A 22943-nucleotide genomic window follows, 5' to 3' on the forward strand; every position below is an offset into this window, starting at 1 on the left:
GCTCTAGGAGCAGATCTGTGTGTTTAAAGCGGGCTGGGACGCAGAAAAGGGGGAGGCTCCAGTTCCTAATTTTATGCTGCCCTTTCGATTGGAGGGCAAACAGTGGGGAACAAGATGACCCCAAACTTCCTCTACCGAAATAAAGGTGCGGGGTCTGGTTTGCTACTGAATCAGGCTGTATCAAGGAAAGCCTTGCTGTGTGTCTTCAGTTCTAGGCATTCACTGACCATAGGTTCTTAACACACATGTTGCTTCGTTAACACTGTATTACAAAGGTCAAAGCAGAGGCTCGCAGCACTCCTTCAGTACCGCAGCTAGTACCACATCACGACTCAGATTCCTAGGTCCCTTCTGCCCTGCAGCGAAACTTGGGGTAGAGTGATGATTGGAGCCAGGGTCCCTGGACAGCAGCGCTCAACTCGGCCGGCTTGGCTTAAGAAGCGACTGGCTCCTGGCAACCAACGGGAACAGGGTGCTTCAGAACTGCTACCCAGGCGCGGCCATGCGAAGCGAATGAATAGAACTAGACCGCGAGAGCTCCTGGACACCAAGGTCGAGGGAGGCAGGCAGAAGAACTCCTTAAGCCCTACACGTTGCGTTACAGAGCCGCTTTCGGGGAAGCGCGTTCCAGATGACGCTAGTTCGCGCGCTCCGCCCACGCACGCACGCACGCCCCGGCCCCGCCTCCCGCGCCGCTCTGGCCCCGCCCTCAGGATTGACCGCCCGAGCCACCGTCCGCACAGTCCCGCCCCGCACGGCCAGGCGAAGCTGAGCCGGCCGTGCGGTGTGTGTGCGTGTGTTTGTGGGTATATGTGTTCACGGGACACCGTCTCAGCCCCGGGAAGATGGTGGCGGCGGCGACTGAGGCGAGGCTGAGGAGGACCGTGGTGACACCAGCGCCCACGAGCAGGAACGGCAGGCGGTGTCGGGACTGGGACGCGATTAGAGCTGGAAGGCCGGGGCTGCGGACCGGGCTGCGCCTCCCACGGCGGCGGCGGCGCCTGCTGCTGCTGCTGCTCCCGCCGCTGCTGCTACTTCCCTGGGCGGCTGAGGCCGCGGCGGCAGCGGCGGCGGTGTCGGGCTCAGCCGCAGCCGAGGCCAAGGAATGTGACCGGCCCTGTGTCAACGGCGGCCGCTGCAACCCTGGCACCGGCCAGTGTGTCTGCCCCGCCGGCTGGGTGGGCGAGCAATGCCAGCACTGCGGGGGCCGCTTCAGGTGAGTGGGAGGTAGTATCGGAGGTCGAGGCTAAGGGTCGCTCAAGACGGCCCCAGGCTGGAGGCGGATGCCCCACAGAAAGTGGGGAGAGGAGGGCTGCCCCATCGTGTTTCAGGACCACTTGCTTCCGGGAAGATCTTCGTCTCTGGCCTGGGGTCTTCGGTACTAGAAGTTGAAAAGGTGCTAGGCAAGGGTGGGGGCACCCCAAAGGGACGAAAGCTACGTGGGACGAAAGCTTACGATTACGAAGAGTATCAAAGTCAATCTCTGAAACTGGGCCTCTTTCGGAAAAAACGAGGTAAAGGAAAAGGTGAGAAGGCTAGCCTACCTTAACACTTCTTTTGAACATCCCCTCGTTCTCCAGGGTCTGATGAGTTCCTGGACTTACTGGAGATGGTGGGGTACTCTGAAGACACAGGGCCCTTGGAGAGATTTGTCGTCTGGAGATAGAAGGGAAACGGGTTGGACTGTGAGATAGTAGAGAAGAATCAGTGGTTACTGGCTAAAGGAAGTAAAGAAACTAGCTTTTGGACGCTCACTGGAGGCCGATTGGAACAAGATCTGTCGTGGAGAGGGCGTCGAAGGAGGTTCCTATTTGCCCTGGTTTCTGGAGAATGTGGAGTTCTGAGTTGGCCTGGTTCAGGGCAGTACCTCTTGGAGAGATCGTTCATTAATTAGTAGTAACTATTATTTGCTTTCGTTGTGCAAGGATTGCTGGATAATACAAATAGATTAGGCAGACTTTGGTCTGGTCCACAAGGAGTTTGGAATATAGCTAGAGAAAAATCTGTTGCATAGATAACCCTAATCATAAGGACTACATGTCTTTGGCTGATATTTGCTGGACGTTTTCGATGTCAAATGTGGAGGAGTGGGGAAATAGGGAGAACAAGACAGACAGGGTCCCTACTCTCATAGATCTCACATTCTAGAAGGGAGACAGACAGTTAAGAAGTAAACAGACGAAATAAAATAACAATTTTATGGTAAACGCTGTCAAGAAAATAAGACAGGGTAGAGAATTATAACCAGTTGGTAACTTTAGGAGAAGGCACTCATTTGAAGTGACATTTGATCTGAGACCTGAATGAAGCAAAGGAGAACCTGTGGTAATTCAGGAGTGGAGAAGGTATGATTAGCTGAGGGAATGCAGGGATATTTTGAGGAGGAGATGACACTGATTTTGAACTTTTGAGGATAAGTAGGATTGGAAATGTGGAGCTGGAAAAAGAAATTCCAGATGGAACGAAGGATGCAAACAAAATTATGGAGACCAGAAGTGAAATATTCTAGTGTCAGGGTATATAGAGGAGAAATGCGAGAGAGAAGTTTCGAACAGTAGAATTATAGGCTCATGTAATGTCATATCTTCAAAGGAACTTGGAGAACATTGTGGAGATGAGCTCTTTGTTGTTTATGGAGAAATCAAGTGATTTCAAAATAGATTCGTACAGTATGGCCAGCCTTGTACCTTTACTTAGGGTTCTGGGTAATATAATTCTGGCTCATGAACTACATTAATCTACAACAACTTGTTGAGGGCAACTTTGGATTATGTTATGAAATTACAGTGGTTAACAAGACAGACACAGTCCAGCTCTATAGCTTACATTCTAGTTTGCGAGTAGTAATCAATTTCTTACCATTTTTCTTAAAGCTATGAAAGTGAAGAGAAGGGAGCAAATGGAGGACTTGATTTAGTTTGGAAAAGTAAGGTTAGTGTTTGAATAAGTGGCTTTTGAGTTGCGATCTGAAGGGTGAAATCCCACTACCTACATGGGAGGTGGTCTGCTAAAGGGCCGGTGTGTACAGAGGCTTGGAGATGAGAGGGATCATTTCAGAATGGATAGAAAGCCAAGTGGCTGGAGCAGAGAGAACAAAGGTAAGCATGGCAAGACTGAAGGAATAAGCAGGAACCAGGCCACGTGGAGCCCTGTTGGTTGGGTTGAAAGTTCTGACCTTTAGCCTGTGAGCAGTAGAATAGCATTATTCATCTTGTTTTTATGACATTACAGTCATTACAGATTGGAGCCAGAGCAGGAATGGCCTTTGAAGATGGGACCAAAGCATTTTGAATTTGAGCACGTCCATGATCAAGTGAATGGATAGTTGGGTCAGAAGGGAATTTTTCAAGTTCTGAAAATTTAGGATGCATTAGTAGGCAGTGGGGGCCCACAGGGTGGGGAGGGACATATGTTGCTAGATCAATCTGTCTATAATGTTCAGAGAAGGTGGACTCATTTTAAGCATGAGAGATAATGGGCAACTAGATTGGAACCTTGGTGTGGGTCAGGTCAGGAGTAATGAAAACTTAAACTGTAGGAATGGAGGAAGGGATAGGTGCTAGGTGGTATTATAGAGGTGAATGACTGATCTTTCTTTGAAACTGGCTTGCTCTTGGGAAGAGAGGGGGATGGTGAGGGAACGAAAACTAGACCCTATCTTAGGTGATTGAGGGGATGGTGAGATCATTAACAGACGCAGGGACACAGGAGGAGCAGATTTGAGATGTTTAATTTTGCACACACTGAGGATGGAGTACTTTCAGGATTCCCACCTGTGGGACAGGTGTAAGTGTTAGCATCATCTGCATATAGAGAGAGCAGGTCCAAGTGTCCATGAGGACTGTCCAGAGGATTGGAAAAGAACCACTTTTAGAGGGGAACAGGCAGTCTTGATGCAGGTTGTCTCAGGTGGTGTCATATGAGAGTGAAGGGGCTTCCCAGGTTGTTGTGGATGCTCCGTTTGAGCCAGTTCCAGCTAGTGTCAGTGCTCTTTTCTGGGCAAACAGTTAAGACCTTCATTCTGATAATTTCATTGTATTTTGTGGGCTTCTGAAATTTGCATTTTAAAAACTGAAAGTAAGAGAAACTTATGTCTATAGTCTTTAATAAAAGCTTCCATTAAATTTTTAGTTGTAGGATTTTTTAGGGGAAGAGTGAAATGTTGGTTTTGATTATATGTTAGTTTGTATCTTGATTTAACTTACAGACTTCTTTGTTATTAACCTAAGAGACATTAGAATGAATACCTTTCTGGTTTGGGTCAGCATCAAGTTGGTGTGTTTTTTAAGCCTTTAAGTTCCATAAATCCTGTGTTACAATTACTGTAGTAAGATCTTTTTCATTAATTGAAAGGAACATAGGTAATAATAGGATTAGATTCACTAAAGTTATCACTGAGTCCATACTACATACTAGAGACCTGGCCAAACATTTTCATGTATATTGTACCATTTAATCTTCAGGATAACTCTGAGGATGTTGTTTAAAATTTGGATTATTGTGTGGTTGTAATTAGAAAGTCAGTTCATTTTTTTCCAAATGTAAGATACTGTAGAAATGATTAATTACAGAGGATAAGGTTAATGGTGTCAGTTTAATAAAAATAACTATGAAATCTTTTGTGAATGATTTGCAGAGCAGTGCCACTTCCATTCATTTTTATGTGATTCAGTAATCATGTTTTTCTACTTGTAATATCACTATCAAAGTTTTTCTTTAGAGGATAAATATATCCCATTAAGTTAGAAAGTAAAGATGTTAAGCTCAAGAAAAAAAGATGTTAAGCTCATTTATGAAGTTAATATGCATTTAATTCTTTTAAGTTCCTGCTATACAACTTTTGGGCAGGTGGAATACAATAACCTACTGAGAACCTTATGTGGTGGTTTAGTTGCTAAGTCGTGTCCAACTCTTGCAACCCCATGGACTATATAGCCTTCCAGGCTCCTCTGTCTATGGGATTCTCCAGGCAAGAATACTGGAGTGAGTTGCTGTTTCCTTCTCCAATACTTTGAGAAACAAAAGAGGGAAAATAGGTTTGTTACAACAAGAAAGCTAGCATAAAAGAAAAATTAAACTCATTGAATCTGTCTGGCTACTGGTCTGAGGATATGCATATACTTTTTAAACTAGTGAAGTAAAAATTCTGGAAAATAAAATATGGTAAAAAAGAAGGTAAAATAAATACTTACCTTGTTTATGGTAATTACTAAGAGGAAGTAATCTGAAGCCCTAAGTGTATGTTGATGAATTTTCGCAGTAGAATATAAGCCCATGAGGGCAGGGATTTTTATCTCTTTTGCTCACGGTTATATTCCCAGAGCCTAAAGCAGTGCCTGAGACATAGTGCTCAGTAACTATTGATGAGTGAAGGAATGAGATTCTGCTGTGTATATGTATTTCAAGTCATATGTATTATGACTTTCAGAAATGTACCTGAATGACTGCCATGTTTGTCTTTCTGTCTTTTTATTTTTCCTAAATTTCCTTGTCTTGTCTTCCACTGTTTGCTGGGCATCTTTATTGGGATGTTGTGCTGTTACCTCATATTGAGCCATATTGAAGACCAAACTTGTTATCATTTAAAAAAAAAAAGTGTTTTCCTTTGTACTTCTTATTTCAGTAGCAAATCCTAGTTTAGATAACCAAAGATCAAAACTTAGGAGTAGTCTTTTGCTCTGTTTTTCTCCCTTCTTTAAAGTCTTAGAAATGTGTTCCTTTCTGTTCTTTCTACTCCACCCTAGCGCACCTGGCCCTTCATCTTATTGCTGACCTGCCTCTGTTGCACTGTGGTTGGTTTCTTGCACCTCTGGAATCCATTCTACCCCGTGTCATATAATCCCCTGAGAACTTATGTCGCTGTCTTGGTCAGAAATGTTTTTCTTTTTTTTTTTTTAACTCCATTATCTGTAAAATGACCCTCAGCAGAAGGCCCTCAAATGCTTTACATATAACCCCTTTTCCCTAACCCAACCTTTCTACTTTGTAATAGTTTTTCTGCATATTTGCTAAATTCATCACCCCTCTTCATCCCTACCCCCACATTCTTTCTTTTCTTCTTTATCATCTAGATTCTACCTCAAGGCCCATCTTCAGTTCTCTATAATCTAGAATAGCCAATTCTCTGAAATCATGCTTGTTTTCTTTTGAGATGAGCCATCGGCCTGTTCAATTCATAAGTAGCTTCCGATTGATCACTACATGTTAGATACTGTGCCCTGACTTGAGGCTGTGAAGGTGGGTTAGAATCAAGTCTTGCTTTCCCCTTGAAGAGCTCATAATTCTGAAGCGTTGATATTGTTAGCTATGTGCACAGGCTTTTACAATTTAATAATATAAATGTGGGCAATATGTGGTGCTGGACTGTTGTGTGGTGGAGAGACTAACTGTGCTGTGGGTTCTGGTGGAAAGTGTCACAGAGAAGAGAACATTTGGGCAGATCTGAGAAGTTTAGTGTAAATAGACAGTCTGGGGGAGGACACTCCAGAAGGAGCAAAGAGTTTGTGCAAAGTCCGAGAATTATGGACTATTCTTATTTGTTGTGTTAGTTTTCTAAGGTTGTGGTACAAAGTACTATAAACTGGGCGACTTAAAACATCAGAAACTTAATCTCTCCCAGTTCTGGAGTTCAGAAGCCTGAAATCAGGTGTTGACAGGGTGATGCTGTCTCTTACGGTTCCAAGGGAGAATTTGTTCCCCTTTTCTCTTAGCTTCTGAAATTGCCAGCAATGCTTGGCATTCCTTGGCTTGTAGATGAATCTCTTCAGTTTCTGCTTCCATCACTTCCTTCTCACATGGCATTCTCCCTGCAGGTCTCTTCTCTTCTTATAAGGATACCAGTCATATTAGATGTATGAATATGACATTCTCTTAAGTAAATCTGCAAAGGCCCTGTTTCCAGATAAGGTCACGTTCACAGGTATGGTGTGGTTAGGACTTCAGCATATCCTTTGCAGTGGCATAGTTCAACTCACAACACTTAGAGAACTCAACATAAATGGATGTCACTGGAGCATAACTTGTAAGAGATTCAATGGAAGGGCGTGAGACTGAAAAGTGTAATTGGTTTTCCCTTCTCAGTCACCTCTAGCTTCAAGGTGCATCCTTGACCTAGGCTAAGCCATCAGAGCATGCCAGTCTCTGACTTTGGTGATTGTTTTTAAGTAGACGTGTGACCTAAGGTGACTCAGTCAGAGTGAATCTCAGGACTTTTGCTGGAGACCTCTCTTCTGTGGGCATTTATGAAGGAGATGTGGTGAGGATGTAGGGCCCCGCACTATTATAGCTAGCATTGTTGTTGTGGTTGGAGCCCACTTAAGGTCAGTGCAATTCCTAGAAGAGAGGAGATGGTAGAACAATGGAGCTGGAGACCTGATGATATTCTGAATCTCTGGATAAGTCCTTGACTGAAGCTGCACTTTTTGGTTTTATGAGGTACTACAGGCCACATTTTTCTTAAGTCAGATTTAGATTTCCTATCCCTTACAATATAGAACAATCCCTAATATACAGAGGGACATAAGCCAGATCATTAAAGTATTTTTTAAAATTAATTAATTGTTTATTTTTGACTGTGCTGGGTCTTCATTGTGGTGCATGGGTTCTTTGTTGCTGCCTGTGGGCTTTCTCCACTTGTGGTGAGCAGGGGCTGCTTTCTGATTGCGGTGCACAAGCTTCTCATTGTGATGGTTTCTCTTGTTGCGGCTCTAGAGTTCATGGGCTTCAGTAGTTGCAGCACGTGGGCTCAGGAGTTGCTGCGTTTGAGCTCTGGAATGCAGGTTCAATAGTTGTGGTTCACGGGCTTTGTTGCCCTGTGGCATGTGGGATCTTAGTTCCAGGACCAGAGGCTGACTCCGTGTGTCTTTCATATGGGCAGGCAGATTCTTAACCTCTGAACCACCAGGGAAGTCCTAGTTGAAGTCTTTATATTCCACACAAAGGAGTTTGGGCTTTATCCTCTTGTTTTGTATATTCCATTCTATTCCAAGCTGTGTGGTGCACTTTGCACTACCTTAATTCCCTGATCAGGGATCAAATCCTTACTATTGGCAGTGGAAGTGAGGAGTCCTAACCACTGGACCACCACTGATATTCCCTGTTTTTGTTTTTTAATTGAGGTATAGTTTATGTACAATTTTAAGTTATTATCAAGATCACTATGATAGGTCTAGTAACTGTTCCCATACAAAGTTACTACAGTATTATTGACCATATTCCTTACGCTGTTTATTATATGCATGCTTGCTCCGTGGCTTAGCGTGTCTAACTCTTTGAGACCCCATGGATTGCAGCCCACCAGTCTTGTCTGCCCATGGAGTTTTCCAAGAAAGGATACCGGAGTGGGTTGCCTTTTCCTCCTCTAGGGAATCTTCCCAACCCAGGGATCAAACCCACACCTCCCACATCTTCCTGCATTGGAAGGTGGATTCTTTACCACTGAAACACCTGGGAAGCCCCATAAATTGCATACTGTGGCTTATTTATTTTATAACTAGGTGTTTGTAACTTTAAATTCCCTTCATCTATTTCACCCCTACCTGGGCCTTATCCTCTTGAACTTGATAACATGGTCTCAATTACTGACTTTTTAATGCTGAGTCTCCCAATGTTCCAATCATGTTGGGCACATGATGCAAACCTTAAGTTACCACAGGCATTGTTTTTAACTTGTTTGATTCTGCATAACTGGGATTGCCAACTTCCAGTTCAGGATCAGGCTGTTGTCACTGTCCTATACTTCAGCTTTTTTTTTAAAATCTAGTTTCACATTCAAAGGCTCATTAATTGTCACTCTATTTGTGAATTGTATTGGATACGCTTTCTGTCAGAATTCTATTTTTGACAGATGTCCAACTCAGCCAAACTTGAGAGAAAAAGAGGAGAGATTTATTGATTTATAAGACAGAAAAGTCCAGGGAATATTGTTGGCTTTATATGTGGCTAAATCCAGGCAACCAGTTAGTCTCTCTCCTTCCCTCTACTGGCCTCACTTGCAGGCAGGCTTTCTTCATGTGATGTCTCCAAAAGCTAAATCAAACTAGAAAAGAGTAGCTCTTCCTTAGGAGCGTGTAACAGATAAGGAGGGGTGAGAGTCTCACTTGTCCTTTACTGAAGCAGCCACTGTGGCTCAGGTCCTGGGAATGTTCTGACCAATCAGACCTGAGTTGAGTACCTCCTGGAGATGGGGGTTGAGGTCCAACTCCATTAGATGGTATGAGCCGAGAAGGGAAAGGAGAAAAGAAAATACACATAACGTCACCAGAAAATGGATCCAGTAGCGGGCAGGTGAGGACAGTGACGCCCCTGCATATTTGTAGAACCTACTGTTGGTGAACACTCAGTAAGTGTTGATGATGAAAGTTGAGAATGGTCTGGGAAATATTGTATCATGTAATGAGATGCTGGTCCCCAGTTTTTATCAGAAATGCATTCCGTGAGTGGCCCACTATGTGGAACATTGAGGTTACTGCAGTTAAAACTGCCCTGTGTTGATTAAGTGTAGTAAAGCCAAGTCACTGAATGGCAGTTATTAATGTCTTGATTTTGTGACAGGGAAAATAGATAGGATCATGGGAGGAGGCAACAAAATATGTGCTTATGTTATGTGAAGTTTTTGGGTGAAAACTTTATGTAAAATACTTAAATAATAGACCTTTAAAATTTTGGCTAATTCCTGGAAGAGTTTTATTTAGATGAATAGGTAAAAATATGTTCATTGAGTAAAACGAAAAATTTGGCAAGAATGTCTTAATTGCCTGAGTTATGACAGGGGCTTTCCAGGTGGCTCAGTGGTAAAGAATCCACCTGCCAATGCAGAAGATACAGGAGATGCAGACTTGATCCCTAGGTTAGGAAGATCCCCTGGAGGAGGAAATGGCAACCTACTCTAGTGTTCTTGCCTGGAAAATCCCATGGACAGAGGAGCCTGGTGGGCTGCAGTCCAGGGGGTCGAAAAGAGTTGGAAACAACTTAGTGACTGAGCACACACACAAATTATGACATTTTTGAAAGCACATATCTGTCATTTAAACTTTACCTCTCTGAAAAGTTCCTAAGATAGGCAAATGCATTTACTACAGTATAGAAGACAGATAAATATACAGGAAAAAAACAGACTATGTTTATGATCAAATAGTTTTTTACTAATTATGACTAACTTATTTAATAAATTTGTACTATGGTTGAACAGAAATGATTGAGTTTTCTCTTTAAACACAATCTTGTTTCTAAAACTAAAATGAAATTGTGGTTGTACTTTCCAAAATAATTGTATCTAGAAATTCATTTAATTTGTTTCTCATTTATATTCTTTACCATTTTCAGTGATTTCCCAGATATATTTTGGCATAAGTGACTCTTATTCATATACTATTGCTGCTGCTACTGCTCAGTCGCTTCAGTCATGTCCGACTCTCTGCAGCCCCATAGATGGCAGCCCACCAGGCTCCCCCGACCCTGGGATTCTCCAGGCAAGAACACTGGAGTGGGTTGCCATTTCCTTCTCCAATGTATGAAATTGAAAAGTTAAAGTGAAATCACTCAGTCGTGTCTGACTCTTAGTGACCCCATGGACTGCAGCCTACCAGGGTCCCCCATCTATGGGATTTTCCAGGCAAGAGTACTGGAGTCGGGTGCCATTGCCTTCTCCTTCATATACTATATACTAATCTAATTCTTTTTTATTTTCTTCCTTCTATTTTTTCCTTTTCTCCCTGTACTTTTAGACTGGCCCTTTGTTATTAGCCTGACGTTTTCTAATTTTTTCCCCCTCAGAGTGACTTTCTTTTATTTGTCTTGCTTTTTTCTTTTTCCTCATTTTATTAGTGTCATATACTTTTAATTGCCTTTTTTAAAACATGTGAATCTCTGGTTTGATTTTATCCTTTTGGTTTTTAATTCCTTAAGTTTTTTTTTTTTTTTAGTACATTTTGAGTGAACCTTAATTCAGGCTATTTATTTACATTTTTACATGTTTTACAGGTTATATACTTACATGTTTATTCTCTTAGTCTTATAGAAGTTAATTTTAGTTATGGCTGAATTGCCTCTTCATTTTTTAGAATTTGACATTAACAGTGTACAGTTATTAAGTTGAATGAATTTTCCAATTAATTCCTCTTGGTCATTTTTGCATTCTAATTAAGAATTTTCTAATTTGTTTACTAATAAGTCTGTAAGCATTAGAGGCTGAAATTGTGTCAGGTACTGTTAAAGGATGCAAAAGTAATCTCTGGACCAGTGTTTCCTATAGTTTCTGATTCACAGATCCTTTTACAAAAATGTATAATCTTGTAGACTATCTTAATTACACATTAAAAAATGTATCCTGTTTTTGACAAGATGATTTTAAATGGAGTTAAAAGTAATTTCCTATTAAAGGTTATAACATGCATTTTGAACACAGCTTGTAATGATATTCATAATATAAAAAGAAAAATTTGACATGTGGATACATGTTGTTTAATGTATTTTTAGTTAATTGAGTAAGGAAAAACATTTATAGATGAATAAAAAGTGACAATTTGAGGATCAGATGTATATTAAAATAGATACTGTATTTGGCTCTGCTTTATGCTTCAGGAATACACAACTTTCCTGTCCTTATGTTTGTTATTCATGCACTTGTGCTTTAAAATTATTTTTTAGAATTTTTTTTTTGTATGATAAAATGATAGTGGTTTGTAATAGCTGTAAGCATTCCTTTACAAATAGCATACTTCCTGTGTGGATGGTTTTTCCAAATTTAATGAAAAGGCCAAGCTGGTGGTAATTGTCACTTAATTTTCCCCTTTCACATTGGTTTTTCAAATATTGGAGACATCTTGCAAAGTTTCACAAGGATTTTGATCAGAAGGTTTAGCAATATTATCCTGAGGCAAATTTGCAGAATTAGATCATTTCATACCCTTTCCTAACATATGTTTAAACATCACATGGCAGCGGTTAGTAGTCAGCTGCCTGTTGCTCTGGCTAAGCTGTGAGAAAATCACAAAGGGGAAAGAATAAAAGCAAAATATAGCAACACTGCATAACCCAAGTAAAAGTCCATTGGGTTGATTAGTTGGGGTCGTCATACCCTGCTGAGCTAACGAAGAGCATAGTGTGAACCTTGGAATGCTGGTCAGCGCAAGTTCAGAATGCTGCTTGTGCACACACGAAGATGTTTTCCCAAGGCATATGGAGTCTATGACCTCCAGCTAGGTGATAGCCCTTGTACAAGAGAATTACAAAGGTAGTTAAATCAATAAAATGGGAGACGTGACCGGGGCACAGGAGGCTGACTTCATCGTAGCACAACAGATACTTTTTGCTTGCCAAGACACTAAATAAAGGTGATGTGGCTCTGAGGAACAGGGCTCTTTATCCAAGAGGTCTTGAGTCCCCGGTCCCATCTTTAAAACTTTAATTCTGTCTCTAATTTCTTTTTCCCAAACTGTGTTGACCACTTTCAATCCCTATCTGCTGCACTGGCCGCAGCATCATGTTTTATGTGTCTCTTGTTGTTCAGTTGCCCAGTTGTGTCTGACTTTGCGACCCCATGGACTGCAGCATGCCAGGCCTCCTTGTCCCTTACCATCTCCAAAATTTGTTCAAGTACATGTTCATTGCATAAAGGACGCCATCCAGCCACCTCATCCTCTGATGCCCTCTTCTTCTGCCCTCAATCTTTCCTAACATCAGGGACTTTTCCAGTGAATTGACTGTTCACATCAATCAAGCTCCAAAATACTGGAGCTTCAGCTTCAGCATCAGTCCTTCCAGTGAGTATTCAGGGTTGATTTCCCTTGAGGTTAACTGGTTTGATCTCCCTGCTGTCCAAGGGACTCTCAGGAGTCTTCTCCAGCACCAGTTTGAAGGCATCAGTTCTTTGGCTCTCTGCCTTCCTTATGGTCCAGCCTATGGAGGAGATACAAAGAAAAATAAAATGAGCATCTATGTGCCTGCAACCTAGCTCTTCTGAATTTTCTTCCTATAATAATAAATGTTATATGATATAAAATATTATAGATATCACCAGGGTCACTGTATTACTCCTCCCTAATTCTGTTTACCTTAGCTCTCCCCAGAGGTAACTAGTGTGGTGAAGTTGATGTTTATTTCTCTTGCATGTTTCTTTTTCACTACAGATGCACAAATATACATATATATACATGCACATACACAATGTCTTGTTTCCAAAAATAAAATCATGTTTTCAAACTTTATAAAGTAGTCATTCTATAACTTCTCGCCGCCAACCTAGTTTTTCTATGCTTTTGAGATGTTTGTGTTGATAAAAGTAGTTCTAGTTGATTTCATAGCTATTTGCATTACAGAATTCCCATTTATTTATATGTTTTTCAGCTGCTGGGTATTTAGAGTTTACCATCTTGTGCTGTTACCAATAGTGCTACAATGAACATTTTTTACATATTTTTTTGCATACCTGTGCATGTATGGTTTTTCTCTAGAGTTTTCATACTTTTGAAGCACCACCAAAATAACTGAAAACTTCTGTTTACTTCCTTGAATACTTTTAGGTTGATGTACAGTTGACATACACCATTTTTTTAAAAATGGCTTTATGTAGTTGCCAAGAATATAATTTCTGGTGTATTATAGAGTTACTGAAAAAAAAAAACCATTATATTACTTTGCAAAATTTATTTGGCACATGCAAATTTTATACCACTTTGTTATCCTTTCTCATTCTTTTTAAAAATACATATGTAAAATAAATAAATAAAAATACACATGTAGGATCTTCTTTGACAGTCGATTTTGCACTGTCCCCTCCCTGCCCTTTTTTACCTAATTCCATACAGTTTTTTCCATCTGCGTTATGAATTCTGTCCACTTATCTGATAAGTGGATAAAACTCACCATTTTAAAGTGTACAATTATATTATTTTTAGTATATTCATAAAGTTGTGCAGCCATCATCATTATCTTATTCTGGAATATTTTCATTGTGCCAAATAGAAAACCTGTTAGCAGTCACTCCTGATCCTCCTTCCTCCCAGTGCTGAGACAACGACAATCTACTTGCTCTTTGTGGATTTTCTATTCTAGACATTTCATGTAAATGTTATCGTATGTGGTAAAAGACTGACTTTTGCTTGATGTAATCTTTTCAAGACTCATCCATGTTGTATCATATATTAGTATATCATTCCTTTTTTGGCTGAAGTGTATGCATACCGAGTATTATTTATCCAGTCATCAGTTGATGGACATTTGGGTTGTTTCTACCTTTTACCTATTATGAATAATGTTGCTGTGAACATTCATGTATAAGTTTTGGGGTGATATATGGGTATGTCTCTTAGGTGTTTTCCTAGCAGTGGAATTGCTGGGTCATATGGTAAATTGATGTTTAGTTTTTGAGGAGAGCCAGACTTTTTCATAGCAACTGTAACAGTTTACATTTCTAATAGCACTACGTGAAAGTTGCATTTTCTCCACATTCTCATCAATACTTATTTTCTGAGGTTTTATTCATACATTCATTCACTCATTTATTCATTTATTGTTATAAAATTATTTGTGTAAATGAGTGAATGGTCATCTTAGTGAGTATAACTGGTATCTCATTATGGTTTTGATTTATATTTCCCTAATGAGTATTGGTTCTTAGTATCTTTCCATGTGCCTCTGTGACCATTGGTATATCTTCTTTGGAAAAATGTCCACTTGAGTACATTGCCTTTTGAACTATTTGTCTTTTTATTGATGAGTTGTAAGAGTTCTTTATATGTTCTGGATATTAGACCCTTGTCAGATACATGATTTGCAAATAATTTCGCCTCATTTTGTTTCTTGTTTTTCTTAAGAACAACATTGATAATGCTTTTTGATATACAAAGGTTTCAAATTTTAATGAAGTCTAATTTATTTTTTTTCTGTTAATCATCTTTGTTTAGTTTTCTCCTGTGCGATACAGTAGATTCTCATTAGCTATCAGTTTTATACATAGTAGTGTATATATCGTCAATCCCAGTCTCCTGATTCATCCCACCCCACCTCCTCTTTGGTATCCATGCATTTGTTCTCTATATCTGTGTGTCTGTTTCTGCTTTGCAAGTGAGACCATCTTTTTTCTAGATTCAACATATATGCATTAATATGTGGTATTTATTTTTCTCTTTCTGACTTACTTTGCTCTTTGTGACAATCTCTAGGTCAGTCCCATGGGCTATACAGCATGGGACCCCATGGACTATACAGTTCATGGAATTCTCCAGGCCAAAATACTGGAGTGGGTAACCTTTCCCTTCTCCATTGGATCTTCCCAACCCAGGGATCGAACCCAGCTCTCCCGCATTGTGGGTGGATTCTTGACCAGCTGAGCCACAAGAGAAGCCCAAGAACGCTGGAGTGGGTAGCCTATCCCTTCTCCAGCAGATCTTCCCAACCCAGGAATTGAACCCCCTTTCTTCACATCCTCTCTGGCATTTATTGTTTGTAGATTTTTTGATGATGGCTGTTCTGACCTGTGTGAGGTGATACCTTATTGTAGTTCCAATTTGCATTTCTGTAATATTAGTGATGTTGAACATCTTTTCATGTGTTTGTTGGTCAACTGTATGTCTTCTTTGGAGAAATGTCTATTTAGGTCTTCCACCCATTTTTGGATAGAGTTTTTTTTTGATATTGAGCTGCATGAGTTGTTTGTATATTTTGGAGATAAATCCCTTGTCAGTGCTTTGCAGATATTTTCTCCCATTCTGTGGGTTGTCTTTTCATCTTGTTTATGGTTTTCTTTGCTGTGCAAAAGATTTTAAGTTTAATCAGGGTGCACTTGTTTTTGTTTTATTTCATTACTCTAGGAGGTAGGTCAAAAAAGATTTTGCTGATTTATGTCAAAGAGTGTTCTGCCTATGTGTTTCTCTAAAAGTTTTATACTATCAGGCCTTACATTTAGGTCTTTAATCCATTTTGAGTTTGTTTTTGTGTATGATATTAGAAAAGTGTTTTAATTTCATTTTTTTACATGTAGCTGTCTAGTTTCCCCAGCACCACTTACTGAAGAGACTGTCTTTTCTCCATTGTATATCCTTGCTTCCTTTGTCATAGATTAGGTGACCATACGTGTATGGGTTTATCACTGGGCATTCTGTCCTGTTGCATTGATCTATTTTCTTTTTTTGTGCCAGTACCATGGTCTCTTGATTACTGTAGCTTTGTAATATAGTCTGAAGGCAGGGAGCCTGATTCCTCCAGCTCTGCTTTTCTTTCTCAAGATTGCTTTGATTATTTGGGGTCTCTTGTGTTTCCATACTAGTTGTAAAATTTTTTGTTCTAATTCTGTGAAAAATGACTTTGGTAATTTGATAGGGATTGCATTGTAGATTGCTTTGGTAATATAGTCATTTTCACAATATTTATTCTTCCAATCCAAGAACTTGGTATATTTCTCAATCTGTTTGTGTTGTTTTCGATTTCTTTCATCAATATCTTACAGTTTTCTGCATTCAAGTCTTTTGCCTCCTGAGGTAGGTTTATTCCTAGGTATTTTGCCCTTTTTGTGGTAGTGGGAAGTGGGATTGTTTCCTTAATTCCTCTTTCTGTGTATTAATTTTTTTATACTGAAACTTCACCAAATTCATTGATGACCTCTAGTAATCTTCTGGTAGCAGCTTTAGGATTTTCTATGTATGGTATCATGTCATCTACAAACAGTGATAGTTTTACTTCTTTTCTAATCTGGATTCATTTTATTTCTTTTTCTCAATGATTGCCATGGGTAAGATTTCCAAAACTATGTTGAATAATAGTGGCAAAGTGGACCCCACTGTCTTGTTCCTGATCTTAGAGGAGATGTTTTCAGTTTTTCATCAAGAATGATGTTTGCTGTGGGTTTGTCACACATGGGCTTTATTTTGTTAAGGTAGTGTCCTTTTATGCCCACTTTCTGAAGAGTTTTTGTTGTAAATGGGTGTTGGATTTTGACAAAAAGCTTTCTCTGCACCTGTTGAGATAATCATATTTTTTTCCTAAAATTTGTTATTATAGTGTGTCACATTGATTGATTTGCATATATTAAAGAATCTCTGCATCCCTGGAGTAAATCCCACTTGATAATTGTGTATGATCCTTTCAATGTATTGTTGGATTTAGTTTGCTAGTAATATTTTGTTGAGGATTTTTGTGTGTATGTTCATCAGTGACATTGGCTTGCAGTTTTCTTTTTCTGTGTGATATGTTTGTCTGGTTTTGATATTAGGGTGATCATAGCCTTGTACAGTGAGCTTGTTCCTTCCTCTGCAGTTTTTTGGAAGAGTTTGAGAAGGGTAGGTGTTAACTCTTCTCTGAATGTTTGCCATTAGGTTGGTGATAACATAATTGTGGATTTGCATTTTTGAACTTTGCCATTTGATAATGAAATACATTCTTAAATAAATGTGGTTGTGTTATAAATCTTTTTAATGCACATTTCCCCCTTTATGTTGTTTTGGTTATTACTTGCTGTTTATTTTATATTTATTTTAGACTACAGAAATGATGTTAGACAAAAAGCAAATTCAAGAAATTTTTTTATTTGAGTTCAAAATGGGTCTAGAAGTTTTGCACAGGAGATAGAACCTTGAAGATGAGGAGCACAGTGGCTAGCCATCAGAAGTTGACAACAACCAATTGAGACCAGTCATCAAAGCTGATCCTTCTACAGCTATACGAGAAGTGGCCAAAGAACTCAACAACTGCCATTCTACGGTCATTTGGCATTTGAAGCAAATTGAAAAGGTGAAAAAGCTCGATAAGTGGGTGCCTCATGACCTGACTGGAAATCAAAAATACCATTTGAATTATTGTCTTCTCTTATTCTATGCAACAACAATGAACCATTTCTTGATCAGATTGTAATATGCGATGACAAGTGGATTTTATATGAGAGCCTGCGATGACCAGCTTGTGGTGGACTGAGAAGAAGCTCCAAAGCACTTCACAAAGCCAAACTTGCACCCAAAAAAGGTCATGGTCACTGTTTGGTGGTCTGCTGCCCGTCTGATCTGATAAGCTATCTGAATCCATTACATCTGAGAGTATGCTCAGCAGATCAGTCAGATGCACCGAAAACTGCAGTGCATGCAGCCAGCATTGGTTAACAGAGTGTCTCCATGACAGTGCCTGACCACACATTGCACAACCTTCACTTCAAAAGTTGAATGAATTGGTCTTTCAAGTTTTGCCTCATCTGCTGTATTCACCTGACCTCTCGCCAGTTGACTATCACTCCTTCAAGCATCTTGACAACTTTTTTACAGTGAAAAGGCTTCCACAACCAGCAGGAGGCAGAAAATGCTTTCCAAGAGTTGAATCCTGAAGCACAGGTTTTTATGCTACATGAATAAACAAAAATGTATTTCTCATTGACAAAAATGTGTTGATTGTAAGGGTTCCTATTTTGATTAATAAAGATATGTTTGAGCCTAGTTATAATGATTTAAAATTCACAGTCTGAAACCACAATTACTTTTGTACCAACCTAATAGAATTTGCCTGTGAAGCCATTTGGTCCTGAAGTTTTGTTTGTTGAAAGACTTTTTAATCAGTTTCAATTTCATTACTTGTGATTGGTCTGTTCATATTTTCTGTTTCTTTCTGGTTCAGTCTTGGAAAGTTGTACTTTTTTTTTGACTATACTGGGTCCTTTTTGCTGCATGTGGACTTTCTCTAGTTGTGGCAAGCAGGGGCTACTCTTCAGTTGCGGTGCGTGGACTTCTCATCATGGTGGCTTCTTTTTTCTGGAGCACAAGCCTCTAGGGTGTGCTGGCCTCAGTAGCTGAGGCACACAAACTCAGTCATTGTGGCCTGCGGGCTCTGGAGTGCTGTTCTAGTAGTTGTGGCGTGTGGGCTTCGTTGCCCCTTGGCGTGTGGAATATTCTGGGACGAGTTATTGAACCTATGTCCCCTGCATTGTTAGGCGGATTCTTAACCACTGAACCATGAGGGAAGTCCAGAAGGTTGTACTTTTCTAAGAATTTGTACATTTCTTCCAGATTGTCCATTTTATTGACATATAGTTGCTTGTATTAATAGTCTCTTATGATCCTTTGTATTTCTATAGTGTCAGTTGTAACTTGTCCTTTTTTATTTCTAATTTTATTAATTTTAATTCTCTTCTGATGAGTCTGGCTAACATTTATCAATTTTGTCTTCTCAAAGGACCAGCTTTTAGTTTCACTGATCTTTGCTTTTGTTTTCTTCGTTTGTTTTATTTATTTCTACTCTGATCTTTATGATTTCTTGCCTTCTACTAACTTTGTTGTTGTTCTTTCTCTAGTAGCTTTAGGTGTAAGGTAAGGTTGTTTATTTGAGATTTTTCTTGTTTCTTGAGGTAGGATTGTATTGCTATAAATTTTCCTATTAAAACTGCTCTTGCTGCATCCCATAGGCTTTGGGTTTTTGTGTTTTCACCGTCATTTGTTTCTAGATACTTCTTTCCTTTTGATTACTTCAGTGATCTCTTGGTTATTTAGCAGCATATTATTTAGGCTCCATGTGTTTGTGTGTTTTTTACAGTTTTTTTTCCCAGTAATTCTAACTTCATAGTGTTGTGGTTGGAAAAGATACTTGACATGATTTTAATTTTCTTATTTACCAGGCTTGATTTCTGACCCAAGATGTGATCTATCCCAGAGAATATTCTGGGTGCACTTGAGAAGAAAGTATATTCTGCTGCTTTTGGATGGAATGTCCTGTATATAATAATTAAGTCTGTCTGGTCTAATGTGTCATTTAAGGCTTGTGTTTCTATATTAGTTATCTGTCCAGATGGCCTATCCATTGGTATAAGTGGACTATTATAAAGTCCTCCATTATTATTGTGTTACTGTTGATTTCTTACTTTATGGCTGTTAGCACTTATGTATTGAGGTGCTCCTATGTTTGGTGAATAAATTTTTATAACAGTTATAAAAATTTATAATTGTTATATCTTCTTGGATTGGTCCCTTGATCATTATGTAATGTCCTTCCTTGTCTCTTGTCTTTGCTGCTGCTGCTGCTAAGTCGCTTCAGTCGTGTCCGACTCTCTGTGACCCCATAGACGGCGGCCTACCAGGCTCCCCAGTCCCTGGGATTCTCCAGGCAAGAACACTGGAGTGGGTTGCTATTTCCTTCTCCAATGCATGAAAGTGAAAAGTGAAAGTGAAGTCGCTCAATCATGTCCGACTCTTAGCGACCCCATGGACTGCAGCCCACCAGGCTCCTCTCTCTGTCCATGGGATTTTCCAGGCAAGAGTACTGGAGTGGGGTGCCATTGCCTTCTCTGTCTCTTGTCTTTAGTTTAAAGTGTATTTTGTCTGATATGAGTATTGCTGCTCTAGCTTTCTTTTGATTTCCATTTGCATGGAATACATTTTACATCCCCTCACTTTCAAAATGTATATGTCCCTGGGTCTGAAGTGTGTCTGTTGTAGACAGCATATATATGGGTCTTGTTTTTGTATCCATTTAGCCAATCTCTATCTTTCGGTTGGAACATTATAGCATTTACTTTTAAGGTAATTATCAGTATGTATTGGAGTTTCCAGGTGGCACTAGTGGTAAAGAACCTGCCTTGCAATTTAGGAGACTTAAAAGATGAGGGTTTGATCCCTGGGTGGAGAAGATCCCCTGGAAGAGGGCACGACAACCCATTCCAGTATTCTTGCTTGGAGAATCCCATGGACAGAGAAGCCTGGCGGGCTACAGTCCATAGGGTTGCAGAGTCAGACACAACTGAAATGACTTAGCATGCACACACATGTTGCTATTACATTTTCTTAATTGTTTGGGGTTTGTTTTTGTAGGTCTTTTTCTTCTCTAGTTTTTCCCACCTAGAGAAGTTCCTTTAGCATTTGTTGTAAAGCTAGTTTGGTGGTGATGAGTTTTCTTACCTTTTGCTTGTCTGTAAAGCTTTTGATTTCTCTGTAAATCTGAGTGAGATCCTTGCTGAGTAGAGTAATCTTGGTTGTAAGTTTTTCCCTTTCATTACTTTAAATATATAGTGCTGGTTCCTTCTGGCCTGCAGAGTTTCTGCTGCAATATCAGCTGTTAACCTTATGGGGATTCCCTTGGATGTTATTAGTTGCTTTTCCTTTGTTGCTTTGATATTTTTACTTGCATTTAATTTTTGCTAGTTTGATTTGTGTCTTGGCATGTTTCTCCTTGGGTTTATCCTGTTTGGGACTCTCTGTGCTGGACTTGGGTAACTGTTTCCTTTCCCATGTTATGGAAGTTTCAACTCCAATGTCTTCAAATATTTTTCAGACCCTTTTTCTTTCTCTTCTAATTTGAGACCTCTGTAATTCTAATGTTGGTGCATTTAACGTTGCCCCAGAGGTCTCTGAGACTGTCCTCATATTTTTATTCTTTTTTCTTTATTTTACTCCATGGCAGTCATTTCCATCATTCTTTCTTCCAGCTCACTCATCCATTCTTTTGCCTCAGTTATTTTTCTATTGATTCATTCTCATATATTTTTCATTTGAGTTATTGTGTTCATCACTGATTGATTGTTCATTTCTTCTAGGCCCTCATTAAATTTCTCTGCTGCCTCCTTTTGTCTGTGTTTGGTCTCCTTTCTGCAGGCTGCAGTGTCACAGTTCTGTACTTTGCTTTCCCTCTCTGCCCTCGCTGAACAGCATATCTTAGAGCTAGTTTCGTACCAGCACATTTGAAAAAAAGTTTCGTTGGTATTCCATTGTATGGTTGTGTCTTAATTTGTGTAAAGGTGTTGTTTGACCTTGTATACATGTCATTTCACACATTTCTGGATCTTTTCTTTTTGAAGGAGGGGTCTGTCTGTCTGTATTTATTTGACTACATTGGGTCTTAGTTGTGGCATGCAGGATCTCCACTGCATCACGCGGGATCTTTTGTTGCCGTGCAGACTCTCAAGTTGTGCTGCATGGGCTCAGTAGTTGAGACAAACAGGCTCCAGAGTGTGAGGCTTCAGTAGTCGCAGCACACGGTCTCTCTAGTTGTGGCACATGGCTTCAGAGGGCACAGGCTTATTACTTGTAGCACGTGGCTTAGTTGCTCCATGGCATGTGGTAGCTTAATTCCCTGACCCGTGTCACTGTAAGGCAGAGTCTTAACCACTGGACCACCAGGGAATCCCCTGGGTCTATCTTTAGGTTTAGTTCTCAGAAGTAAAATTACTTCTTCAGAAGGATACGTGCATTTTAGATTTTGATGGGTATTGCCAAAATGCTTTCCATAGAGATTTAGCCAATTTATATTACCAGCAGCAATTATGGCTTGTCTTTAACTTTCTTATTTCTCTTGAAACAGAAATTTATATTTTCATGTAATCACTTTATCATCTTTTTTCCTTTATGGCTTGTTCTTTTTTTTGTTATATTAAAAAATTCCTTTCCTTTATTGACCCTGTCAAGATATTTTCCTGTGTGTCTTCCTCAACATTAAAAAATATTTGATTTTTCACTCTCTGATCTTTCATCTGCCTGCAGTTTATTTTTATATTTTATGTTTGTTGTAGTAACTTAATGCCAAAGGACGGGAAAAGGTTAGTTTTCATTCCAGTCCCAAAGAAGGCAGTGCCAAAGAATGTTCAAACTACTGCACAATTGCACTCAATTCACATGCTAGCAAAGTAATGCTCAAAATTACATTACTTTGCCAAGAAAGGTATATATAGTCAAAGCTATGGTTTTTCCAGTAGTCATATATGGATGTGCGAGTTGGACCATAACGAAAGCTGAGTGCCAAAGAATGTTTTGAACTATGTTGGAGAAGACTCTTGAGAGTCCCTTGGACTGCACGGAGATCAAACCAGTCATTCCTAAAGGAACTCAATCCTGAATATTCATTGGAAGGACTGATGCTGAAGCTGAAGCTCCAGTACTTTGGCCACCTGGTGCGAAGACCTGACTCATTAGAAAAGACCCTGATACTGGGAAAGATGGAAGGCAGGAGGAGAAGGGGACGACAGAGGACGAGATGGTTGGATGGTG

At 39.8% G+C, this 22943-nt stretch overlaps 1 protein-coding gene across 2 annotated transcripts in view; it reads left to right on the plus strand.

Moving 5' to 3' along the window:
• Positions 1–713: 713 nt before the first annotated feature.
• ATRN (attractin) overlaps positions 714–22943 on the plus strand; it is a 187981-nt gene continuing 165751 nt past the window's right edge. Inside the window, exon 1 of one of the 2 annotated variants that reach the window (XM_006072902.4) lies at positions 714–1216. In XM_006072902.4, the coding sequence (XP_006072964.3) occupies positions 846–1216 (371 nt within the window). In that variant the 5' untranslated portion in view covers positions 714–845. The remainder of the gene's footprint in view (positions 1217–22943) is intronic. The other variant, XM_006072903.4, reaches the window with a different exon arrangement.

Source organism: Bubalus bubalis, chromosome 14 (assembly GCF_019923935.1).
Source record: "Bubalus bubalis isolate 160015118507 breed Murrah chromosome 14, NDDB_SH_1, whole genome shotgun sequence".
Classification (NCBI taxonomy): Eukaryota; Metazoa; Chordata; class Mammalia; order Artiodactyla; family Bovidae; genus Bubalus; species Bubalus bubalis.